Genomic DNA, 25,433 nt, shown 5'->3' with positions numbered 1-25,433 from the left:
GTTGAGAGTCTGCCTGCCAATGCAGGGGACACGGGTTCGAACCCTGGTCTGGGAAGATCCCACATGCCGTGGAGCAACAGGGCCCGTGAGCCACAATTACTGAGCCTGCACGTCTGGAGCCTGTGCTCCGCAACAAGAGAGGCTGCGATAGTGAGAGGCCCACGCACCGCGATGAAGAGTGGCCCCTGCTTGCCACAACTAGAGAAAGCCCTCGCACAGAAACGAAGACCCAACACAGCCATAAATAAATAAATAAATAAATAAATAATTTTTTAAAAAATAAATAAATAAATCACAAGACTAATATCAAATCCTCTTAAATGTTTCAAATTAATATCACAAGTATAACACATCAGATCCTCTAACATGACATTCTCCTAAATATTTCAAATGCCGGACTTCCCTGGTGGCCCAGTGGTTAAGAATCCGCCTGCCAATGCTAGGGACACGGGTTCGAGCCCTGGTCTGGGAAGATCCCACATGCCGTGGAGCAACTAAGTCCATGCGCCGCAACTACTGATACTGTGCTCTAGAGCCTGTGAGCCACAACTACTGAGGCCGTGCGCTGCAACTACTGAAGCCCACGTGCCTAGAGCCCACGCTGTGCAACAAGAGAAGCCACTGCAATGAGAAGCCCGCGCACTGCAATGAAGAGTAGCCTCCGCTCGCCGCAACTAGAGAAAGCCTGTGCTCAGCAATGAAGACCCAACACAGCCAAAAAAATAAATAAATAAAATTAAATTAAAAATATTTCAAATGCCTTAAGAAACAAATAATACATTCACATTACCATGATGATTTCACATTTTTTTCTCTAAACCTAGTACAAAGTAGTAACACCATGGATTTGGTGCACTTTTTCTTATGTCTCTGCTTATTTCTATACCTTTAGAGCAGTGTGTCTACACTTACCACTGTAAGGAGATGAGAATTACCGTCACTCTAGAATCATCCTGCCTGCTCAAGGCTGCCAAAGTTAGAAGGAAAGATAATAGAATGCCCAGTTACATTTGAGTCTCAGATAAAGAACAGATAATTTTTTAGTATAAGTATGCCCCAACTACTGCATTGGCAAACACTTGTCCTAACAAATTATTAACTGTCTGTCTGAAATTCCAGTGTAACTGGGCTTTCTGTATTTTGTCTGGCAATTCTATTCATAACCCTTCCCAGGCAATCCTGGATCCCTGTCCCCTGCATGCAACCACTGGTCTGATTTTTTTTTTTTTTGCGACCATAAATCAGTTTTGCCTGCTATCAACTATTCCACCTTATAAATTGGAATCATAAAGTGTATGCTGTTTTGTGAAAGATTTCTTTCCCCAACATAGCATTTGTGAGATTCATTCATGCTCTTGCGTCTAATAATAGTTCGTACATTTTATAAATATACCACTATTATCTATTCTCCTATTGATGTATACCTGGGCTGTTTCCAGTTTGGGGCTATTATAAATAAAGCTTCTATGAACTTGTTTACACAAGTCTTTTTGTGGGCATATGTTTTGTATTTCTCTTGGGTAAACACCTAAGAACGGAATAGCTAGATCACAGAGCAGTTGTAGGTTTAGTTTTCTAAGAAACTGTTAGACCTCTTTCCAAAGTAACTACAAAATTTTACATTCCCACCAACAATGTATGAAAATTCTGGTTGTATCAGATCTTTGTCAGCATTTAGCATTGTCAGAGTTCTTAACTTTAGCCATTCTGGTAGGTGTGTAGCTCTACATTTCATTGTGGTTTTAATTTGCATTTCTCTAATGAATAATGATGATAAGCCCCTTTTCGTGTGCTTACTGGCTATACATATACATTCATTTATAAAGTGTCTATTGCCTATTTGTTAAAATTGAGTTGTTTGTCTCTTTACTATTGAATTAAGGATTTCTTTATATATTCTGAATATCAGTTCTTTGTCAGACGTATGTCTTGCAAAATATTTTTTCCCTGTCTATGTCTTGTCTTCTCATTTTCTTAACAGTGTGTTTGATGAACAGAAGTTTTTAATTTTTACGAAGTCTAATTTATCACTTATTCTTTCATGGTTATTACTTTCTGTGTCTAAGAAAACTTAATCTATTCCCAAGTCACATAGATAGTCTCCTATGTTTTTTTCTGGAGGCTTTAGAATTTTAGCTTTTATCCTTAGACCTGGAGTCCATCTTGAATTAATTTCTGTGTATGGTGTGAGGCAGGGATAGAGGCTCACTTTTTTCTGTAAGGATACCCGGTTGTTCCAGTACTCTTTGTTTAAAAAAACAAAAACAAACAAACAAACAAAACTTTCCTTTTCTCATTGAATTGCTCTGGCACCTCATCAAATCCAAGTGCCCACATACCTGTGCATCTACTTCTGGGAGCTCCTTTTGCTCCATTGATTTATTTGTTGATCCTTATGCCAGTACCACCCAGTTTTGATTACTGTAGCTTTAGAAAAAGCCTGGGGAATTCCCTGGTGGTCCAGTGGTTAGGATTCTGGGCTTTCAGTACCGGGGGCCTGGGTTGAATCCCTGGTCGGGGAACTAAGATCCGGCAAGCTGTGCAGCACGGCCAAAAATTTAAAAATTAAAAAAAAAAAAAAATTTATTGTTAACATACGTTCCCCAACTTTATTCTTTTCCAAGGCAGCTTAGTCCTTTGCGTTTCCATGTAGTTTAGAATCAGCTTGTCAATTCCCATGAAAAAGCCTGGAGGCTTTTGATTGAGAAATATTCTGCAAATGTTTTTACACTCTACTGCCTTCTCAGTGACCACAACACCCTGTAGCCACGCCACAGAGGTCTGCACCCCTCACCACCTCCCTCACCTTCACAGGCATCACTTCTAATTCTTTTGATTCATCTTTGCTCAATTTCTCCCAACATTATTTCTGTTCCACCATCTACATCCCTTTCCTCTCTTCCTTCAAATTTCAATGTTCCCTTTTTAAAAACATAATCATTATTCCTGGATGTGATGACTCCCTGCTCTGGGAAACCCAGTCCAAGAGGACAGAACTTCAAATGCCTTTACCAGGCTCACCCTCCCCCACCCCACCCCCCACCCCGCCCCCGGCTCTCTCCCTGAGTTCTGCCCCTGACTCACTGTTGCCTCAAGGCAGCAATTTACTCTGTAGAGCCTCAGTTTACTTAACATTAAGTGAAAAGATTAGACTAAATCCATGTTGTGGTTTTGTTGTGGTGATGGTTTGGTTTGGTTAATCCCAAAACTCCTTCAAGAATCTGATGAAGTTTATGAACTCTTTATCCAGGGGAAAGCACATTCACCAATGAACATTTGGCAGATCATTTCCAAGAGTTTACAGACTTCCTACAGACTATCCAAGGACCTCAGTTTAACAATCCCTGGGGCTAAATGCCTTTTTTTTTTTCCAATGGCTCTTTCTGGTTCTAAGTCTTCTTAGAAATGGAAACAGAAAAGTAGCAATTTCCATCCTTGCTAAAACATACCCCCAAAGAATGGTGCTGACATTCCTCACCACACATTCTGATGGGCCAGGATTCTGGAAAATCCCTGTGCTATGAAGATAAGTGATTTAGGCAAGAAAGCCCCATACAGCTGTTTATTTGCCTCCTGGAAATGAAAGCTAATCATCTGTAGAATTTGATGGACCTCTCCCCTCAGGTAATCTCTCTCCATCTTTCAATTTGTTCCATAAAATGTTTAGCAATTTGGAAATTCAGCTTTTGCTAAATTTAGTTGGGGCTGTTGTGTTGAATTTAAATAGACACGTTGTAAATAAAATCATTTTGAAATCTTTTTCTATCAGAACAACAATTAAATTGAGTAAAGTAGGAATTCTATAAAAACATCGTTGTAAAATCTTTCAAAAGTATAACTTTTTATAGCTCTATCACTGAAACCGATCCACAGGAAAATCACCAATTCAGACTCATGGAACAATTTGGTAATGCTGACCTTAAAAATAAAACTGTTATTTTTCCTGCTAAAATGGGTTTATTCAGGAATAGCAAAGGAATTGTAATTCGGAAGAAGCAAGCTATAGCAAAAGCCATAGGCAAATCCAATGAAGGAGAGGAATGAAACATTTATAAAGAAAAAGGAGGAAGTTGGGACGGGTTGTTTTGAACAAAAGTCTTTTGAAGAAAAGTGAGAGTCCAAGGTGATGATATATCGGTTCTCACTGGCTGAGTTGCCGGGTGATTTCTTATAGGGGATGCAATGCACATCTTTTCCTGTTGGGGGCTGTGACTGATGATTCTTTCCTATAATTGACCTCAAGTGGTACCTGCGTGAGAGCTCTCCCTTCTGTCCTCCCAACTCTATTTTAGTGAGGTTTCCCTTATTTTCACAATATGCAGCCCTAGGACCCTGAATGGGGTCTCTAATACACCACTAAAAGAACCAAAGCTTGGTGAAAAGTAGCTAATTCCGTACCCTGTTGCCTGAAATACCTTATTCCTGGAAAGCAAGATGCTTTCAGACCATCCGGTGGCACTGAGAACACAAGAACAAGCTCAAAGGATCGTCAACTGGCTGAGATGTTACGATTTGAACACTGAAGAGGAAATAATCATTATATTTCATTGGAACAAATCTGAGAAAAATCATGAGCCTGTAATGGTATTCCAGAAAGGGGAAAACATCGAATGTACTAGAAGGAAATTTCAAGTCATGAAAAAGATGATTATGTAGGATATATTCATGATGATCATATTATTGATATTAATTGTATTGAAATATAGTCGACAATATTGTAACAACTTTGTGGTGATGGATGGTAACTGCTCTTACTGTGGTGACCATAATGTATAAAAATGGAGACTCACTACGTTGTACACCTGAAAATAATACAATATTGTAAATCAACTATATTTCAATTAAAAAAGTGAACTTGAGCTTACAGTGGTGATGCTTTCCACTGGCTGAAATACAGTAACTGTGGCACAAAGCAGCACCGTACCCTGAGAACTGTGTAGAGTCTGCCGCAATTAGGACAGGCTACACCTTAGAATCACCTGGGAAACGAAAAAACACTTATGAGCAGACCCGCCCCCCCCCCCAGACCAACTGAATCGGTGTGGAGAGGGTGGGGCAGCACCCTGTGATCCTAACATGTCCCCGGGGGATTTCAAAGGCACGCCCCCTTTCCAAGGGGCGCAGCTGCATAGGCCCCTCGGAGCCTGGGAGCAGGGCCGGAAAACTAGGGCCTTGTTCCAAATCTGGCCACCAGAGGAGCTGAGATGGTTTTTACACTCCTAAGTGGTTGGGGGAAAATATCAAAAAAAAGAGGAATAATATCTTGGGACACATGAAAAGTACATGAAATTCAAACATCAGTCTCCGTAAGTAACATTTTCTTGGAATACAGCCACAATCCTGCATTTACCTACTGTCTCTGGCGGCTTTGGGGGTGTAGGGCAGAGTCAACTATATGGCTGCAAAGCCTAAAACATCTACTCTCGGACCCTTTGCAGGAAGAGCTTGCTGACCCCAGCTTGAAGGGAGGTGGGTCTCCAGAGCCCAGCGCCCCCGTGTTGTCTTCCAAGAACTTACCCATCTGGGAAGGTGCCAGAGGTCGAGGGTCAGGTGCGGGGAGATCCTCCTCCTTTCCCACCTCTTCTTCCCACCTGCCCGTCTCTCACTTTCAAAAGAGAGGGAGGCCTGTCACCAGCCCCGGGGCGTAAAAACCTCCTAAGCAAAGGAACAATTCCAAATACCCGAGCCTAGTAAGATTCCGATGACACGTTTTCACGTCAGGAGGGTTCCAAATATTGCTTTACCAAAACTGAAAAGGACTCCATCAAGTTTCCAGCTGCCAAATCATTAAAAATATTTGGTGACAGATGGCTATGTGATTTTAGGCACATAACTCAGAAATCGTTCAAAGAATTGAGTAACATGGTTATGACAGAGCTAGTGACATAATTATGTAAACAAGGTTTTTTGAGTTTTACAGTTGAAATATTTAAAATGCTGAATGTCCCATTCTGTGAATAAGCAGTTTTTGTCCACAGATACATGAACTCAGTTGGAGGAAAAGCCATGCATCTCATTAAGAAGTGAAGTTCAAATAAGTTTGCTATTATGTTTAATGAGGACTTACCAAAACTTGCGTTATAGTTGCACTATTTTGATCACTGACTCCTGATCATTGTCATTGTGAAATGACGCACTTGGCTTCTTCCTGGCTGTTAACCAGAACTTTCTCAGCTCTTGGCCGCCTGGGCCTTTCCGTGGGCAGCGCACAGCAACCGGGAAAGGGTTGAGCAACCCCAAGTCCGGGTCTTTCGTAGCCTAATCTTGTCAGTGACATCCCATTGTCTTTTGTCTCATCCTACTCATATTCTATTGCTGGAAACAGGTCAGTAGGCCCAGCGCACACTCAAGGGAGGGAGATACAGAAGAAGGCAAATACTAGGAGGTGGGATGGGGTGGGGGACATCTCAGAACCTGCCTACTCCAAATGTCAAATTTTAGTAATTATAGCCTCTACATCTGTTTACACTTAGGATGAAAATTTTCGGGTGTCATCTTAAAAATGTATGGAAGGATGCAGAGTTTTCCAAAATTCTTTTACAATAAACAAGTAAAAGTGTTTGGAGACGGCGGAGCTCCAGGCCTAATGCAGCTGGGTCCTGTCGGGCAGTGGGAGGTCAGGGGTCTGCCAACAGCGGGCAAAGGGCAAAGGGTGAGGGGTGCTTTGGACAGCGAAAAGATCCACCTCCCCAGACCTGGGAGGCCTGTCTACATTACAAGGGCTAAGCGCGTCTGGGTGCACGGGTGTCGCGGGCCAGCAGAGGCGGTCAGTTGTCAGGGAAGGAAATGCAGACGACGCTGGGCTTAGGATGAAGGAAGGAAAAGAATGAAAAGTGCATTTCCGGGAGGCACACTTGTCAGCAGCGTGTAGGATAAAACGGGAGGGCAAGGTCTGGGACAGGGAGTGGCGGGGACCAAGGGTCTTGGAAGGCCGGGGAGAAGGGTCTTAGTCCGCAGGCTCCAAAGGCAGGCTCCTCTGGACCGGAGACTGAAAAGAGGTGATCAGCCAGGCGGACCCTCAGCAGACGTGGGGCGGGTCTCTGGCGAACGCGCAGGCTCAGCGCTAGGGGCACAGACGGCCGAGGGCAAGGGAGGCCCAGAGCCCGCGCAGCTGCGTGGGGACCAGCGCTCCCACCTCCTCGGGGGGCCAGCGTCGTCGGAGGGCGGAGTTGTCCAGACCTCGAGAAGGAGGAGGGCAAGCCAGGAAAGCAAAATCTGGGTAAGAGGGTGAGGATACAGAGAGACAGGGACTGAGAAAAAGGACTTCCTTTGACGAAGAAAAAGAAGAGAGTAAGACCGGGGTCGAGAGCTAGGGGAAGGTATTAAAATAAGAGTTTTACAGCCTGACGGTAAGAGCAGGGATAAAATATGGCAGCGAGCTGAGCTGGAGCGCAGGAAACGCTGACCTGCGGCTCGCGGCGCAGGCGGGGCTGAACGAGCTCGGGGAGGAGCTCGGGGAGGAGCTCGGGGAGGAGCCCGGGAGGAGCGCGGGGAGGAGCGCGCACCTGGGACGCACGTCGGGGAGGGACCCGCGGAAGGACTGTCCTGGCCCGAGCCCTCCCCTCTGCGCGGCCCGCCCGGGGCAGGGCTGGAAGCCGGAAGCGGACGCGAGGGAGCTAACTCGGGACTCAGACGAGTGGAAGCCAGGGGCGCGCCCTCGCTGCGCCCCCAGCCCGGGCGCGAGCCCTCCGCGAAGGCCGGGGCCATGGGGGCTCCGCGCCGCCGGCCGCGCGCGTCCCAGGGGTCCCCGCCGGTGCCGTCGCTCCTGCTTCTCCTCCTGCTCCTGTGCGCCCCGGGCCTGGGTCGCGCCTCCCCGAGGCTCTTGGACCACCCGGCGCCCGTGTGCACCCAGCAGGTGAGACCCCGACGCATCCCGGGGGGCGGGGGCCGAGGGCCGGGGGCGCGGGGTTGCCGAGTGACTGGAGGTCCGCGCGGGGTCTCGGGGGCTCCGAGGCTTGGGCACAGAGCGGGCCGCCGTGGGGAGGACTCCCGGAGAGGCGGGAGTTGCTATGCGGACCCGGGAAGACACGGAGTTTGCTGGGAAAGATCGCGCAGCGCCGGTTGCACAACCTGGGCCAGCGTCCCAGCGCGGGGGTGGGGGGGCGGGGGGCGCCTCCGCGGGGGGCCCACACTTGAGGAGGGACTCGGAGGAGGCGCGACCCGCCGGAGGCGGGGCGCGCTGGTTAGTAAAGGGTGGGGAGGGGCCTAGGGAGGGCGAGGCGGGAGCAGACCCGGTTCCAGCCCGGGTCCTGGAACCCTCCTCCGCCGGAGCCCGCGCCTCGGGGATCCCGCGACCGCAGCGCCTGGCGCACGGGCCCCGGGGCTGCGGCGGCAGCTTCCGGGGAGAGTTGTGAGGGCAGAGCGATGACCCCTCCGGCGCGAGCCCTGGGGACCGCGCGAACCCTCAGGACGCCGCCCCTGCGGCCGCCACCGCCCGGGTCTGGGGTCCCGCTGGTCTGTATACGCCGGGCAGCTGCTCCGCTGTGCCCACAGGAAGCGACACACCCACCGCCGGGTAGTGGCCTTGGGGTGGAAGCCCGGCTTAAGGGAAAAGAGACAGACACTGTTGTGCGCACACACACACACACACACACACACTCCGTCCTCCCCCCTCCGCTCCTCTTGTTTTCCTCGGCCCACTCCCCTCTGCCACTGGCGCTAAGAAATAACCCTCAGTATCTGAGTCAGAGGATGTGAAACAACCGAAGCGGTATTTCTCCTGACCTAATTTTGTCGAGGATTCACCACAAGAGGGTGGAGGAGGGTCAGCGACTGTTTAACAGAAACTTTTCTTTTTTTTTTTTTTTTTTTTTATTTTTACTGATTTTTGGCCATGGTATTCTATTTATTTATTTATTTTTGGCTGTGTTGGGTCTTCGCCTCTGTGCGAGTGCCCCCTCCAGTTGCGGCAAGCGGGGGCCACTCCCCATCGCGGTGCGCGGGCCTCTCACCGTCGCGGCCCCTCCTGCTGCGGAGCACAGGCTCCAGACGCGCAGGCCCAGCAGTTGTGGCTCACGGGCCCAGCCGCTCCGCGGCACGTGGGATCCTCCCAGACCAGGGCTCGAACCCGTGTCCCCTGCATTGGCAGGCGGACTCCCAACCACTGCGCCACCAGGGAAGCCCCAGAAACTTTTCTTTTAACGTGAATGATTTGGGGACCGTCCTTGTGACTCCCACTCCTGGGCAAAGCGTGGGACCCGCTCAGCAGGTCCTTCGCTTGGACTCGGTTCATTTCTCGATGGCCACTTGCCAGGCGCCTGCAACATACAAGGTCCTGAAACGACAGAGACACACTCCCTGATGACCGGAGGGGCGGTGAGTCACCCAGGAGCCTGCAGCGCGTGCTCTCTGTGCAGCTAGTGAGTGTACAGAATTCCAGGGAAAAGAGAAACTCCTGCAGCCTAGGGTGTTCTTTGTGGCAGAGAAGACACTTGGGCGGCCCTCCAAGACAGAGGTCTGGAGCGTTCCAGGAGGTGGAAAGCGCTGAGCCAAGGCCCATGGGTGGGCAGGATGAGGACTGGGGGGTCTGAGTGGCAGGAAAGTGAGAGAAGCCTTGGGAAATAAGGGAGGGGCTCCCCTGAGCTGTGCTGAAAGGGCTTGACCTCAGTTGCTCAGCGGGAACAGGGGCTCGGCCTGATGGGGGTGTGGGGTTAGCAGAGAGGGATCCCCTGGCAGATTCGTCTGCACTCCCCCGGCTCTGCCTTCCCGCCCCCGCCGTACACCTGGCCACAGACACACGCCCCCCACGGCCCACGGCTGCCCTGAAAAGAGAGGAGCAACACCCTCCAGATTTCTCTCCCTCCACTGGCGCTTCAGTGGATAGAGCACCACGTAGTGTCAGGGGAAGCCCACACTTGACCCCGGAGGACCTGGGTTTGCATCCTGGCTTCACCACCTACAGCCCAGTGCTGCAAGCGCAGGACATGGGGGCTGACAGATGATTGTGGACCGAAAGGATGAAGGGGAGGGTGGGCAGATGAATGACGAAGCCAGCTCTGCCCACGAAGCAGTGACAGGCGGAGACCAAGCAAGGTTGGTTCTGGTTGCTTGGATTTAGCGCCTCAAAACCCAGGGGACTCTGAGTGCCCCCCCCCCTCCCATCCAATCCTTACTGGAGAAACTGTGTTTCCCTGGGGGACCCTTCCCACCTGGGCCTTCTCAGCTTCCCATGACCATGACCGCCAGCCCAGAAGAAAGCCCGCAACTTGGAGCTGGTCGGTGGGAGTGTTAACGCAGAAGTTTCTAGACAGGATGTGTGTTCCTTACAAATTCTTCTTTTCCCCAAGCACTTGCAGCTCTGACTGGGGGTGGAACAGCCGCGGGTTTAACCCCACCTTCTGGTCGCCAGAGCTTTCGACTGTGCCCCTCCCCGAGTGTCAAGTTGTGTCGTGTGGGCACCGGGCAGTAAGGGCTGCGGCCAGTGCTGGCAGCATCACCGCAGAGTCCATGGGCTCCTCCGCTGGCTGCCAGCCTCTGTCTGAGATGTGCCGGACAGCACATAGCATCAGCAGCAGGAGGGGACGTGGCTGAGGCAGGCCTGGGCCTTGGGTGGAGCTTCTCTCTCAGCCGCCCTGCAGCCCTGGCCAGTCCCTCCACCGCTGTGACCCAGCGCTCCCGGCCATTCGGGGATGACGCTCGCCTCGCGGGATCGTGGGGAGGGCACATAACACGCTGGGCGGACCAAGGGCTTGTGCGCTGAGTGTGCTGGGGCATGAACAGTGACCTGCAGCTTCATGCAGCCCCTGCGCCGGGGGTGACAGGCATACCTTCATTCAGAGCTCTCGACGGGCTGCCGGGCCGGCACCATTCACCTGTCTCGGAGACGTTAGGCGGCCGGCCAGGGTGGACCAAAGCAGAGCTGTGTGTGACCGCCCAGCCCTCTTCTCTCTACCAGGCTCTTGTTGATGTCCGTGGAATTGTCTGAGTCCTTCCTTGTAATCTTCACCACCGCGGATGGAGAGGGTGGGCCCACCCGTTGTGAGCGCCCCTTTTTATGTAGAGGCCGCGTGGCTGTTATTAAGAGCGGGGTTCTGAAGCCAAACTGCACGGGTTTGAGTGTCAGCTCTGTGGAGCCTTGGGCCACTTAGCTGACCTCCCTGTGCCTCAGTTTTGTCATGAGTAAAAAGGGCATGATGGTACCGACCTCATAGGACCGTTGTTAGGATTAAATGAGACGTGTGTACAAAGCGTTAGCGTGACGCCTGGCACAGAAGGAGAGCTCGGTGAACACTGGCCACTGCCGTCATCTTCATCACCGTGGGCATCCCCTCTTGGGTTTCCGCAGGAGGCCCTGACGTAGTGCTGTTCACAAGCTCATAAATAATGTTCTGATCCTACTGCTTTTTGAAACAAAGACATGAGGGGTGATTTTTTGGAGGGGAATAAAGCAGGATCTGTCCTGGTGGTATCCAGAGAAGATCCTGAATGCATTTTTTTACACGATTGAAAACATTACGTTAATGTAAATTCCTCATAGAAATTAAATTATAAGAAGAAAAAGTCTGCTGTGCCTTCCCCTAAACAAATTCATGTTTTCATTTGTCTGTCTCACATTTTAATCCTTTCCTTTGTTTGGAGTAATGTCATAGATGAAATTCTACCTTTTAATTAACTCTTATCAAGGTGATATATGGTGATCCTTTTAAAATGGTACAAAGATGTTTAAAACAAAACCCAGCAGGTCCCTGCACCCCCCCACAACCCCTAAAACAGTTCCCCAAAGAGGATCACTTATACTAGTTCTAGTTATTTCTTCTGGCATTTGCCTCCATACTTCTAAATGTACTTATATTGTTATTCTTCATTTGTCAGTTTTAGATATTACCTACTGACTTATAATAGATGAAAATTTAAATTTCTTACATTACCTCCTCCCACTGCTTCCCCTCCCAGTCTTCCCATTGTGGTTCTATCAGTGATCAGTGTTTTTTTGTTTGTGTGTTTTATTTGGTTGCACTGGGTCTTACGGGTCTTAGTTTCGGCAGGCAGGCTCCTTAGTTGTGAGTCACCAGCTCCTTAGTTGTGGCACGCAGGCTCCTTAGTTGTGGCATGCAAACTTTTAGTTGCGGCATGCATGTGGGATCTAGTTCCCTGACCAGGGATCGAACCTGGGCCCCCTGCATTGGGAGCGTGGAGTCTTAGCCACTGTGCCACCAAGGAAGTCCCAATGGTCAGTGTTTATACTATAACAAATGCTAATCTTCACTGCTGAGGCAAGTACATGTGCTTTGGTTGTATTTCTTTTCTGGTATAATTTCTCTTTCCTCCTGGAGATGATAATTCCTTTCATTCTTCACTTCCATAATTTTCCATGTAACTAATGTTGGTTTTCTTCTATGAGATTTTGTCATATGTGTTTGTCATATGTCAGATATTCAGATATTTGTCATATGTCACATATTCCATCAGTTTCATTCTGTATTCTCCAGCCCCAGCCTGGACCGATTACTCCCCAGGCCTGCGGCAGTGGGTCAATCTTCCTTCTCAGAGGTTAACTCCCTCATTTTGCTGGAGCATATCCCGCAGTTTCCTAAGAAAATGTATGAGGGTGTGAGAGGTATAGATAGATGAATCGATTTTTTTTTTTAAGTCTTTATGTGTCTAAAAATGTCTTTATTCTCCCCTCACGCTTTTTTGATAGTTTGGCTGGGTATAAAAATCGCAGGTTAAAGATACTTTTCCCTCAGGATTTTTAAGGCACTGCTTTGCTGCCTTCCAGCCCACAGCACAGATGCTAAGAAAGCCGATGCCACTCTGATTCCTCTCTGTTGCCTATTTTTTTTCTCTCTGTAAACATTATGATTTTCTTTTCACTCCTGGTATTACAGAAGTCTCATGATGGGCCTTGGTCTAGGTCTTTTTTTCATTTGCTGTGAAGGCCATTCAGTGGACCTTTTTAATATGGAAATTATCAGTTCTAGAATTTCTTTTTCTTTTCTTTTTAATTTCTTCCCTCTATTTTCTGTGTAATCTTCTTCTGGAAATCTAGTTAATCATGTCTTATCATTCCTGAATTGATTCTCTAAATATTCATATATTGTTTCTCCTGTTTCTGTTTGTATTTGTTCTACTTTTGGAGAAATTTCCTGAATTTTATAGCCCAGTCCTTCTGTGGAATTTTTTATTTTCAAGATTCGTTTTTATTCTCTGCTTGCTCATTTTTCCACAGTACCCTGTCCTTCTCATGTGGATGAAGTGTCCTCTCTTATTTCTTTGAAACTGTTATATTTTGTTTGTTTTAATTTTATCCTGTTCCCAGCATTGTCTTATTTCCTCCAAGAGCTTTTTTTTTTTTTTTAATTTGGGGGGTTTTAACCTATTTTTCATACAGGAAATCCTTCTTAAATATCTGGTACCCTTTGGCTGTCTGAGAATATTTCAAGACTGAGGTCCTAAAAGCTGACTGGATGCCCTGTGTAGATGGGCGTTTTGATCTCTGAACTTACTGTAAGGGTCAGGCTGGTGGTGAACGTGGCCTGTCTGTTGGGCAACTCTCAGATGTCGAAATCCAGAGGTCTTTTCTCTGGGCTTGGCTGCCAGCATTCTTTTTTTTTTTTTTTTTTTTTGGCTGTGCTGGGTCTTCATTGTGGCACCTCTGGTTGTGGTGCACAGGCTTCTCTAGTTGCGGCACTCGGGCTCAGTAGCGGCATGCAGGCTTAGTTGCGGTATGTGGGATCTTAGTTCCCCGAGCAGGGATCGAACCCAGGCCCCCATGCATTGGGAGTGTGGCGTCTTAACCACTGGACCACCAGGGAAGTCCCCATGCCAGCATTCTGAGATCAGGGCAGGGAAAGAGGCTAAGGTGCCTCCCAGCTCCTAAAAGCACTCAGAAAATTCCAGTTCCGTTTGCCATGTGCTATGCCCACTTCTCACCCTGTGTCTCCTCAGTTGACAGGAGAGAAGTGCGGTCCCCCCTGAGAGTGTCCCTCAAAGAGAGAGGGAGGGTGCCTGCGTTTCATTCTTGAGAATGAGCCCGGGGACGCCAGAGCCCAGCTTGTGGATTCAAGTTCTTTCTTGTCTGTAATTACCTGCCTCTCTTTTCCGCAGGGGCTGAACTGCATCGTCAAGAACAGTAAGTCACCGGTTTTTGTTTTTCTCATGTTGCCGCGATGAAGCGCTGACCCCGTGCTGAGCTGACGAGGGTCCCAGCCCCCAGCGAGGACCCCTGAGATTTGGGGCCGCATCTGCACCTCCGTCAAGGACGTTCATCGCACAGCAGTCAGGATGGGAGGTGCAGGCCTGTCATTAGGATTTTCTCTGGGGTGCTGCCCTGGTGAATCTGTAATACGACTCTTTTGCCAGAGCTGTCACCGTGAAGTGGGCGACATCTGGGGTGGGACCTTGTTTTGTGTTTTAATTCAAGGAGGAGGCGCACAGTTCAAGTGTCTGTGCTCATTAGGGACCCCTGCACGTAACAATAGAGCAGCTCTTATAGTTGCCCCACTCTCCTGCCCCACTTCCAGCCACTGCTTCCTCTCAAAGCCAAGGGCATGCTTTGTCATCTCTCCTAAGGTGCCCTTTAGACATCAGAGCTTTGCCGTGACCCCAGACAGGCATCAGGAAAGCGAGCAGGGCTGGGCAGCTGAGAGCACAGCCGCGGTCTCAGGGTCACGGCCTGACCGTGAAGGCCTGGGTCCCTGGACCCCCGCGAGGTGTCTTCTTTGGTCTGCATCTTTGGTTTCTTGCAGAGCCTGCAAGCCTCTGATTTCTGCCTTTCCTGGCCCCCAGGTACCTGCCTGGACGACACCTGGATCCACCCTCGAAACCTGACCCCCTCGTCCCCCAAAGACGTTCAGACCCAGCTGTGCTTTGCCCGCACGCAGCAAGGACAGCTGCTCCCCGTGGTTCACATCGAGTGGACACTTCAGACAGATGGTGAGTGGGCGTCTGGAAGTGCTGCCCACCTCCGGGTGAACCCACAGATTGGACCACCCGGCCCTCCCCCCAGACTCAGAACTGGGCTCCCAGCCCTGTGCTCAGACACGAGGGGCCATTTAGTGAGAGGACTCATCGATTCAGGCAGTGAGTCCTTTTTCAGTGTTTTGATGTTAACCCACCATCCTTCAAGGAAGGCCTTTCTTCAGCCTAAAATCTTCATCACCCTGGAAAAGGCGTCAGGTCGTGAATTATCTGACTGCAGGGCTGGCCCTCCTGACAGCAGTGCCCCAACCTCTCAGGGGTGGATCTGTGCACAGAACTGGGAAGACGGGGTGACCAGGGCCTCCAGACCTGTGGACGGCCTGGGGGAGTCCTCTTCCTGAGGCTCCAGCCCCGCTGGCTGCTGCGTCCTCTTCAAATTCAGGGACGCCCCTTTGACACCCACGCCGTGTCGCCAATGCCCTAGCCACAAATTTGCAAAGCTTTCGCTTCTAGCCCTGGGTAAAGCGTTGCTGTCCGTGTCCAGCAGGGGTAGCTGTCCACGAGGCAGTGGATAATCCAGCCCAAAGGGAGCTGGAAGGAGCGGAAGCGGAGGGTGGGTAAGACAGGCAAGCGTCCCAGACGGGACGGGACCCCCCACCCCGACGGTTAGTCATCCTTGCTCTGCAGCTGCGGCCCCTCTCCTCCCTCTGTCCTGCAGCCAGCATCCTCTACCTGGAGGGGGCGGAACTGTCCGTCCTGCAGCTGAACACCAACGAACGTCTGTGTGTCAAGTTTGAGTTTCTGTCCACACTGAGGCATCATCACAAGCGGGTAAGACTCCAGCCGGGGCGGTGGGCGGGGGAGGGCGGGGATGGTGGTGACCGTGGGGAGCAGGACACGCACGCGCGCGCGCACACACGCACACACACACACACCCCGCTCTTCCTTCCAACCTTACGTTGCTGCTCACTGTTGCGGCTCCGCGACCTACGCCTGCCGTCCTGCCCTGTACCTGGGTCAGCCCGGGGCCTCCAGGAGGAGAGGCTCTGCCCAGACCAGAGCTGCCGTGGTTTCTGCTGCAGTTGCTGCTCCTTTTGCTGCTCAGAGCCGGAAGTGGCTTCTCTTTGAGTTTGGTTGAAGCACTGATGCTCAGCGCGTGGTCCCAGGACGAGCAGCATGACCTGGGAGCTGTTAGAAATGCAGGTTCTAGGGCCCCACCCAGACTTCCTGAATCAGAGGCTGGGGGTGTTTAAACAGCAGCAGTTGGTGGTGACAAGCCATCCAGGTGGTCCTGACCCAGGCTCATCTGAACACTGCTGCTTTACCTCTGAAAAGTGGCCACTGGCAGGGCTCCCACAAACACAAGCAGCAAAGACAGATCCCCTGTCCCGTGTTTAGTGGGGACCCCCAAACTACTGCTGGAGGATGGTGAGGACCAGGGACCCCCACGTGGTCCACCAGGGAAGTTGGAGTCAGTGTGTGTCACCTGCACCATCCAGAAAATGTTTGCACAACAAAGATGCTGTCAGGCCTGGGCAGGTGGGCGGGGGGGGGGGGGGGACCTCATAGCCTTCTCGCTGCACTTTTGTGCTCCAGGACATTCTCAGGAGATCCCTGGCTTTCCCATTTAAGGAGGCAGAGTCACTTAACAAGTAGTTTTTAGCTGCCCGTTGTGTGCTCTGGAGTTGGAGAGGGCCGATGGGGGAGGGGGCTCTTTCGTCTTTCCCCAAATTCTCTTGCTTTTGGCCCCCACTGTCTCCTGATGAGGCCAGATCTAGGTTTTTTAAAATAGGCAAGAAAGGAACTTCCCTGGTGGCGTAGTGGTTAAGAATCCGCCTGCCAATGCAGGGGACACAGGTTCAAGCCCTGGTCCGGGAAGATCCCACATGCCGCGGAGCAGCTAAGCCCATGTGCCACAACTACTGAGCCTGTGCTCTAGAGCCTGCGAGCCACAACTGCTGAGCCCACATGCCACAACTACTGAAGCCCACGCGCCTAGAGCCCATGGTCTGCAACAAGAGAAGCCACTGCAATGAGAAGCCCGTGCCCCGCAACCAAGAGTAGCCCCCGCTCGCCGCAACTAGAGGAAGCCCGTACGCAGCAACAAAGACCCAACACAGCCAAAAATAAAATTAATTAATTAATAAAAAATAATAATTATAAGCAAGAAAGACCAGAAGAAACAAAGAACAGAGAAACAGATGCTTCCGATTTGGGAGCTTGCTGTAGTGGATGTTTTCTCCCTCTTTTGACTGATCCTTTGGGGGTGGATGGGGTGGACTTTGGGCCCAGGTGGGTGAGAGCCGTGACCTGTTTGCCCTCCCCTTCTCCCATCTCCTAGTGGCGTTTTGCCTTCAGCCACTTCGTGGTGGAACCCGGCCAGGAGTACGAGGTGACCGTCCACCACCTGCCTAAGCCCATCCCTGATGGGGACCCAAACCACCAGTCCAGAAACTTCCTGGTGCCCGGTAAGAGCGCCCTCCCCAGCCTTCCCTTCACCCCTCGCTCTGCAGTCAGCCTGTGGGGTGGGACCCACGGGACAAACAGGTGCAGGGCCAGGTTCTTTGCTGAGTGGCCGCAGCCTCCACTCCCTGAAGGCGGAGCCCGTTCTTGCGACACAAACGGTGAGTGTTGGTCCACGACCCCAGGAGCTTCACGGGACCCGGAGTCCCTCCGCGTGGCTGAAGACGCACGTTTCCTGCCCAGAACGTGTCAGGAACACAAGCCAGGCCCAGGAGAGCTGTGGCCCTGCTCCCAGCCCCGCCCCAGCTCTCAGTTCCTCGTTCTTTCCCCACATCCCACCTGCATTTATCCCACGCCTTCCTTCCCCTCTTGCCACTACTCCCTCCCCCTGGGAGGCCTGGCGGGCTCATCTTACAAAGCGTCATTTGATGTGTGTGCACCTCTGGGTGCATCTCTGTTCTCCCCAGCGTCTCTGCCACTGCCTACCTTTCTCACTGTTCAGAGCCAAGCACACCTAGACGCCCAGCCCCTTGAGGACAGGGCCTGGACCCCGCACCCGCCTGTGCAGCCTCCAGACCCTCACAAATGGCCCTGCGTGTGGGAGGTGATCGGGAAATGCTTGTTGAAGACTTCTTCATCTCCAGGGCACCCCCTGCTCACACATGTGCACACATGCATACTCATATACGTGCACATGCACACAGATGCACACGCACATACACATGCACACACACACACACGTGCGCACACGATCTGTTCGCCCGGCTTTCTTGCCCCTCGTGTCACTCCCTGCTCCCTGACATTCCATCATCTTGACATACTCGTGACGTGATACTACGCTATTTGCTTTTACGGTCTCTCCTGCTGGAACGTCATCCTCGGAGGGCAGGGACTTTGTCTCACTCACCGCTGTATCTCCAGGGCCTGGCACACACTGGGGGCTCAGCCAGTATTTGTCAAATGAGTGACCCCCCCCCGCCCCCTCCCCTGTCCCTAAAGCGGACTGGCGCAGCCCCTGTCACTCGCAGTGGTTCACGCCTCTCACGTGCCTTCTGAAACCAAAGTAAAAAGTTGCAGTCAAGGAAATGGAGGGATCGAGAAGACATCTCCAGAGGAGTGGTCCTCACGGGGTCCCTGGGTCCGCAGCACCACGGAATCAACCGGGGAACTTGTCAGAAATGCAGCTTCCCAGGCCCACCCCAGAGGGGCTGAACCCAAGACTACTGTGAGGACAGGGGAGAGTTGGGGAAATGCTGCCGTTTGCTGAGGGGGACACAGTCCGTCTCTCCTCAAGGGCAGAGGCGGCTCTGGAGAGGGAGCCCCCGGGGAGAGCGAGCAGGAGTGGACCAGGACCCCTCGGTCCCAGAGCAAGTCCAGGGAGCTTGCACCTGGATCTAGAAGGTTCCTGGAGGGAGGAGGGCTGAGACGGCCAGGGCGGTCCCAGGCCTGTGGGGCCTCTGGCCCATGGCAGTGTCCGTCCTGGGGCGTCTTTGAAGGGCCGGCTTTGAACAGGCTCCTCAGAGGCACAGGGTGGTTCCCTCTGCTGTCCGAGGCGCTGTAGGAGCCAACCTTCCAAGGGAGGCGCGCTAACGGTTGCACTTTTTCCCGGTCCACAGACTGCGAGGACCCCAGGATGAAGATCACCACGCCCTGCGTGAGCTCAGGTAGCTGTGGCGGGCAGCCTTGGGGGGGGGCTTTACCTGGGTGCAGACGCACACATGCACACCTGCACGTATGCTCGCCCACCCCCTCACTCCCGGCCACGTCTGTGCCCCCGTGGGACAGGCAGCCTGTGGGACCCCAGCCTCACTGTGGAGACCCTCGAGGCCCGCCAGCTGCGGCTGAGCTTCACCCCGTGGAACGAGTCCACCAAATACCAGATCCTGCTGGACAGCTTTCTACCCGCGGAGAACCGGAGCTGCTTCCAGCGCGTCATGGATCTGACCGTGGTAACCGCTCCCTCTGCCGCTCTCCTAACCCTCCAGCTTGGCTCAGAGACACCTCTCCAAGCCTCGAAGCCCAGGCGCTCAGGCTGCGCTGGAGGGCGTGACCTGGGCCGCGCTTCCCCCTTCCCATGTGTGACTGGAGTGTGGCTGGCCTGTGGCTGGTGTGTGTCTGGAGTGTGACTGGCGTGTCGGCGCTCCGACAGCTGACGGCACGGCTGTCTCTGCCCTGCGCGCCCCGCCCTCTGTCCTCCCCTCCCCCACGTTCTCCTGGTCCTCTTTTTGTTTAGCTTTGTTAATTCCATTATTGCAAAAAGGATTCGAAGACTTTAAAATGTGGAAATGAAGACAAAGGGAAGTAGAGGTGAGGGAATAAGATGATGCCAGGGTAGGGCCAGTGCAGGACACGCGTGTCTGTCCCCAAGATCCCCAGCGGCCAAAGCCAAGAGGGGCAGCTGGGTGCTGGATGCAGTCCTGAGTCAACACACCCACGGCCCTGGGGAGGGGTCGCTCCTCCCGGAGCGGGACCCGCCAGCCTCTCTCCCCGGCGCCTCCTGGGGGTGCATCCCAGCAGAGGCCAGGGCCTCACTGTCCCTCTATCCTGCAGCCTGCACAGGAGGCCACCCGGCAGTGCTGCAACGTCACGCTCACCCTGCCAGACCTCAGCTGGTGCTGCCGTCACCACGTGCAGGTGGGGAGTGGGGTGGAGACGGGGTGGGCGCAGGTGCAGCTCATGCTCCCCAGGGACCCAGCACCGCTACCTCCTGGGATTTCCTGCCCGGCCCCCGGCTTCACCTGGGCAGGGCCCTTTGCCCCCTCCTGCCCAGCAGCTGCGGGGACGTCCTGGAGGGGCCGGCGGGGTCCGAGGTGTGCCCACATCCCCCCTGCCTTTCATCCCTGCGCTCTGTCCTCGCAGATCCAGCCCTTCTTCAGCAGCTGCCTCAACGACTGCCTCCGACACTCGGTGGCCGTGCCCTGCCCAGAGGTCCTGCACACCCCAGGTGAGACTCACAGTTGCTGGGGGCACACCCGGGGGGAGGGTGGGTGAAGGTCAGAAGCCCGACCCGAACCCTGACGTGGTCCTGGGGCGGGGACGGCCTTTGTTAACTGTGTGGCCTTGGGCAAAGCACTTAACCTTTCAAAACCTCCGTGACTTGAAAAATGGGGATTCTTCTTGTCATAGTTACAGTTAAGGACCATGTAGTGAACAGCGTGCTCTAACGTGTCCATTTCTAATTCTCACAAACTGTGAGTCATAGTACTACCTGCTAAGTACTGTATACTAGGTACTATGCACTGTAGTGCTGTGTGCTATGTACTGTGTACTAAGTACTGGGTACTGTGCACCACAGTATAGGTACTGTGTACTATAGAGCTAAGTATATTTTACTGAGTACTGTGTACTAAGTACTATGTACTGGGTTCTGGGTACTATATACTTTGTACTAAGTGTGTACTGTGTACTAAGTACTGTGTACCTTATACTGAGTGCTGTGTACTAAGTACTGTGCACTATGCACTGTGTACTATGTAACATACACCATGAAGCGGAGACTCCCTTCGCCAGGTTCATAGGTGAGGAAACTGAGGCACAGAGATGTCAGGCACCTTGTCCAAGGTCACACACCGAGGAAGTGGCAGAGCCCCGGTTCTGACCTGAGACCCCGGCGTGCTGCCCACTCCCCGTTCAGAAGCCTCCTGCAGCCAGACGCCAGTCAAAAAGCCGCGGGCATTGCACTGGCCTGGACGGAACCCGGCCTCCCGGTGGAGGCGGGTGTCTCCCAGTAGGCCACCAGCTCAGGTGTCCCCTGTAGGTGTGTCGCTAAGTTTAATAACCTGTACCAAGGGCTGGGTGTCGGGCCAGGCCGTCAGCAGGCCCCGGCACGCGGGTGGTGGGTGTGGTGACCGCTGCTAGTAACTGAGAGTCTGTCCCCTGGTTCTCATTGCAGACGGCGTCGAAGGTAAGGCCGACTCCTCCCAGGCTCTGCCGCCTCGCGACACAGAGGTCCCTGCCGTCCTGCAGCAGAGCCAGGCAGAAGGCCTGCACCAGGAGGCGGCCCTGGGTGGCGGGACCACGGCCCGTCTTGGTGTCAGGGAGGACCCCCCGGGGTGGGCGGTGGGTTGAGGACCCCAGGGCTGACACAGCAGAGAGGGCAGCTCAGGGAGGGCAGCGGGCGGGCCCCCGGGGCTGGTGTCGCAGGCCTCCCTGCCGCGCCATCACGCTGTTCTCCTGCCACAGACTACGTGCCCCTGTGGGTCTCCGGGTGCATCCCCGGCCTCTCCATCCTGCTGGTGGGTTCCGTCATCCTGCTGGTCGTCTGCATGGCCTGGCGGCTGCCGGGTAAGGGCAGGGGCTGTGGGCCCACCTGGGGCTTCCCCTCTGCCCCGCCCCTCTTCCTGTGCCCCTTCTCGCTGCACCAGCTGGGAGACTGTGCTCACAGCCCCACGCACCCCCGCCCTTCCGCCTGTTAATAAGCATCGGTTCCCTCCGGCCGCGGCCCTCTCTGGCCACGATCTAAGCAGGAGAGAACATGGGTCTTCGGGGTGGGGACTTAGCCTCTCCCTGCCCCTCTACGACCCCGATCTGGGAGGCCGTTTCCCCTGTGGCCACAGCTCATGCTGGGGAAGATCACCAGCCGGGCGCGAGACCTGTCGAGAGGGTCCTTCTGCAGAGGTTCCCTGGGAGGGTCCAGCCGTCCAGGTCTCTGCAGGTGTCGGGAGGCCATCTGCTTCTCGTGCTGCACGTCTGACCTTTTCCCGAAGTGCCCGCTCCTCGGGGCGAGGGAGGAACTCAAGAGTTCTAGGCAGAGGCCCGAAGGGTGGGGCTTGAAATCAAGGTTCCAAACGTACTCGTCGGCCGCATGGCTCTGGTGGTCAGCCCTGCTCCACGGGGCCCTTCACCGCATCCAGGACGGAGTGGTCACTTAAGCACGCTGGTTTACCTCGTCACCCTCAGGATACCAGCAGGAGGGACGTCTCTGGCGGTTCAGTGCTTAGGTCTCCTCACTCTCATTGCCAAGGGCCTGGCTTCACTCTCTGGTTGGGGAACTAAGATCCCACAAGCCGCGAGGCACAGCCAAAAAAAAAAAAATACCAGGAGGAAATTTAAGGGGCCCAGTGGCTCTACTTCTGGAGGCATCTCGGAAGACTTTTGCCTCCTGAAAGGACACGTCTGGGGAAGGGGCTTTCCCTGAAGGGGAGCTCTGCTTGGGGATGGCCACTGTTGGGGTGTAACCTCCCAGGCACCATTCTGGGGGTCCCAGCCGTGTCAGTGCTGCAGAATACTTGTGACCCAGCTGGTGGGGTGTACCGGGCACTTCACACACAGACCCATTTCACAGAGGAAGAAACTGAGTTTCAGAGGCGTTGATACCTCCTGCAGGTCACACAGCGGTCATGGGAGGGACGGTCTCCCTGCAGAGGCCCAGAGCGTCTAAGAAGTGCTGCCTCGACCCCTCCCTTGGTCGGGAGTGGGGCAGAGCTCCCAGCAGGTGCCCCTGTGAGCTGGTCCCTGTTTCTCTTCCAAAAGAGCCGTTCTGAGCCATCTTGTAAGATTTGTGCTTCCTGCAAGGACACTTCTGGAGTATTACTTCTGGCATTTCTTTTCCTTTCAGGGTCCCATCACAGAAAATATGAAAACGGCACCAGATGCACAGGTGGGCACCTCCCGGTTTGGGCAGCCTGGGTTTGGGGTGAGTCTGTTCGCAGCGGCCTGGAGGCGCTACGCGGTCAGCTCCTGTCCCTCGGGAGATGGCACCTGCCGGGGACCCACCTCTAGCTCCAAACAGAGGGGACCTCAAACAGCGAGGCTGGGCTTACAGTTGCTCATGGCTGAACGAGGAGGGGAAGGTAAAGGCACCGTGTTTTGTGAAAAGAGGTCCTCCCGAAAGCAGCTGTGTGTATTCCATAAACGGGCCTTTGTGTCTTGTAAGAAAAAAAGCAATTTTAATTAACATGTAGGCTAAAGGCCAGATAAAAAAATGAGAGAGAGACTCTTTTCCCTGAAGGCACAGGCTGTTTTGCAGGCAGCCGGCACAGGCAAGGAAGCCACCTTGGGCTTATTCTGAGGTCTCGGCTGCATTTTTGGGGCTCGGGAGTCTTCCGGCCAGCCGGACGGGGCTGTCCCCGGCCTGTGGTGTGTGGTCAGCGCCGACATGCCTGACCCCTCGGCCTGGCTTCCCTTGTTTCCCTCAGACGTCCTGCCCGCTGCCACCAGCCTGAGCCCCCCACCCTTGAAGCCCAGGAAGGTGTGGATCGTTTACTCGGCCGATCACCCCCTCTACGTGGACGTGGTCCTAAAGTTCACCCAGTTCCTGCTCACCGTGTGCGGCACCGAAGTGGCCCTCGACCTGCTGGAGGAACAGGCCATCTCGGAGGCGGGGGTCATGACCTGGGTGGGCCGCCGGAAGCAGGAAGTGGTGGAGGGCAACTCCAAGGTCATCGTCCTGTGCTCCCGAGGCACCCGGGCCAAGTGGCAGGCCATTCTCGGCGGGGAGGACGCCACCGTCCAGCTTCGCTGTGACCGCGGGAAGCCCGCGGGGGACCTGTTCACGGCGGCCATGAACATGATCCTGCCGGACTTCAAGAGGCCGGCCTGCTTCGGCACCTACATCGTCTGCTACTTCAGTGACATCAGCTGCAAGGCCGACATCCCCGAGCTCTTCAACATCACCTCCTGCTACGCGCTCATGGACAAGTTTGAGGAGGTCTACTTCCGCATCCAGGACCTGGAGATGTTCGGGCCGGGCCGCATGCACCGCGTCGGGGTGCTCACGGCCCAGAACTACCTGCAGAGCCCCGGCGGCCAGCAGCTCCGCGAGGCCGTGCAGCGCTTCCGACGCTGGCAGGCCCAGTGCCCCGACTGGTTCCAGCTCGAGAACCTCTGCTCGGCAGACGACCAGGACCTCCCGTCCCTGGATGAGGAGGCCTTCGAGGAGCCGCCGCCGGGAGGAGGGATCGTCCGGCAGGAGCCGCTGGTGCTGGAACCCGCCTCCCAGGGCAGCCTGCTGGTGGAGCTGCTCCTCGCGGGGGACAGAGGGGGCCCATCGCGGCTGGAGCCCCAGCCTTGGCCCCAGGAGCAGCCGGCGGCCCAGACGCTCCAGACCACGGTGGTCCCGGTGGACAGGGCCCCTCCGGCGCAGGCGGTGGAGCCCGTGCCTCAGGCCGTCAGGAGCGGTGCCGCCAGCCGGCTGGCCCTGGCTGGGGGAGACGAGGCCCGCCCGCTCCTGGGCGGCTGGGGCCCTGGGCGGAACAGCATCCTCTTCCTCCCCGTGCACCCCGAGGACCCGCCCGTCCGCAGCAGCCCCGCGGGGCGGCCGGACGGCTCCGTGCTGCCGCCCCCGCAGCAGAGCCCGAGCTGCCAGGACGTGCGCGCACCCCCTGGGGAGGAGCAGCGGCGGTCGGTGCAGTCGGACCAGGGCTACATCTCCAGGAGCTCCCCGCAGCTCCCGGACGACGACGACGGGGACCGGGGCGGGGGGCCGGGCGCGCAGCCGCTGTATCCCGAGGGCCTGGAGAGCCTGCGGCGCCTGCAGCTGCAGCTCTTCCTCCAGGAGCTCCGCAAGAACCCTGGCCTGGAGCCCAAGGGGCCGCCGCGTGGGGCCTCCCCCGCCCAGGGCGGTGAGCACGTGTGTCCGTAGGTGTGCACGTGTGGACGTGTGTATGCTCGTGTGTGAGACGTGTACCTTTAAAACATAAACACCTTGACTCTGTCCCCTTAACCTTTCTTCCCGTGACCGTCCCCACGAGAATCCACAGCCTGTTCCCAGGAGCTAATGGCAGTGTCCTTGGGTGTCCGTCATGCGTTCCTTCAGCCTTTATTTTGTGCCCGGCATTGCCCTGACCATCAAGGAGCTGCCCGTCCAGTGAGAGGGACGGGGTAGCACATGGGGTGGGGCGCGAGATGCAGAGGCTGCCAGAAGCTCGCCCGGGGCCGTGAAGTCTGCAGAAGGGGCGCCCGGCCCAGGGAGAAGCTTCTGGAGGAGGACATGTCTGAGCCGAAGGAGCAGCTCGTTTCCCGGGCCGAGGGCCGCAGGCGAACGGGGCAGGGCTGTAACCGAGCCTGCCGCGGAAGGCGAGGCAGTGGGCGCAGCCCGGGGAGGCCTCGGGGCCAGGCTGGGTGTGGCTGGGGCTCCTTCACCAGGATGAATTGCTGCCGTCAGGAGGCTG

General features: G+C 54.3%; 1 protein-coding gene across 3 annotated transcripts; it reads left to right on the top strand.

Annotated features, from left to right (window-relative positions):
- The first annotated feature begins 7,196 nt into the window (after window positions 1–7,196).
- IL17RA (interleukin 17 receptor A) lies at window positions 7,197–25,036 on the top strand. Of its 3 annotated transcripts, XM_059935008.1 has the most exons (13): window positions 7,197–7,219; window positions 14,047–14,071; window positions 14,728–14,874; window positions 15,578–15,690; window positions 17,201–17,327; window positions 18,939–18,986; window positions 19,108–19,271; window positions 19,873–19,956; window positions 20,182–20,266; window positions 21,215–21,226; window positions 21,505–21,606; window positions 22,880–22,921; window positions 23,460–25,036. In XM_059935008.1, exons 6-13 carry the CDS (start codon window positions 18,956–18,958, stop codon window positions 24,902–24,904), a joined length of 1,965 nt encoding a protein of 654 aa, XP_059790991.1. In that variant the 5' UTR covers window positions 7,197–7,219; window positions 14,047–14,071; window positions 14,728–14,874; window positions 15,578–15,690; window positions 17,201–17,327; window positions 18,939–18,955; the 3' UTR covers window positions 24,905–25,036. The 3 variants fall into 3 exon arrangements, with proteins under 3 accessions (XP_059790991.1, XP_059790989.1, XP_059790990.1); XM_059935006.1 differs by lacking the exons at window positions 7,197–7,219; window positions 14,047–14,071 and adding an exon at window positions 14,101–14,230; XM_059935007.1 differs by lacking the exons at window positions 7,197–7,219; window positions 14,047–14,071; window positions 14,728–14,874; window positions 15,578–15,690; window positions 17,201–17,327 and adding an exon at window positions 17,339–18,547.
- Window positions 25,037–25,433: the final 397 nt, after the last annotated feature.

The sequence above is a fragment of the Balaenoptera ricei genome, chromosome 10 (genome assembly GCF_028023285.1).
Source record: "Balaenoptera ricei isolate mBalRic1 chromosome 10, mBalRic1.hap2, whole genome shotgun sequence".
NCBI classification, from domain to species: Eukaryota; Metazoa; Chordata; class Mammalia; order Artiodactyla; family Balaenopteridae; genus Balaenoptera; species Balaenoptera ricei.
Note: the sequence above shows the minus strand (reverse complement) of the source record. Positions and strands in the feature narration are given on the sequence as shown.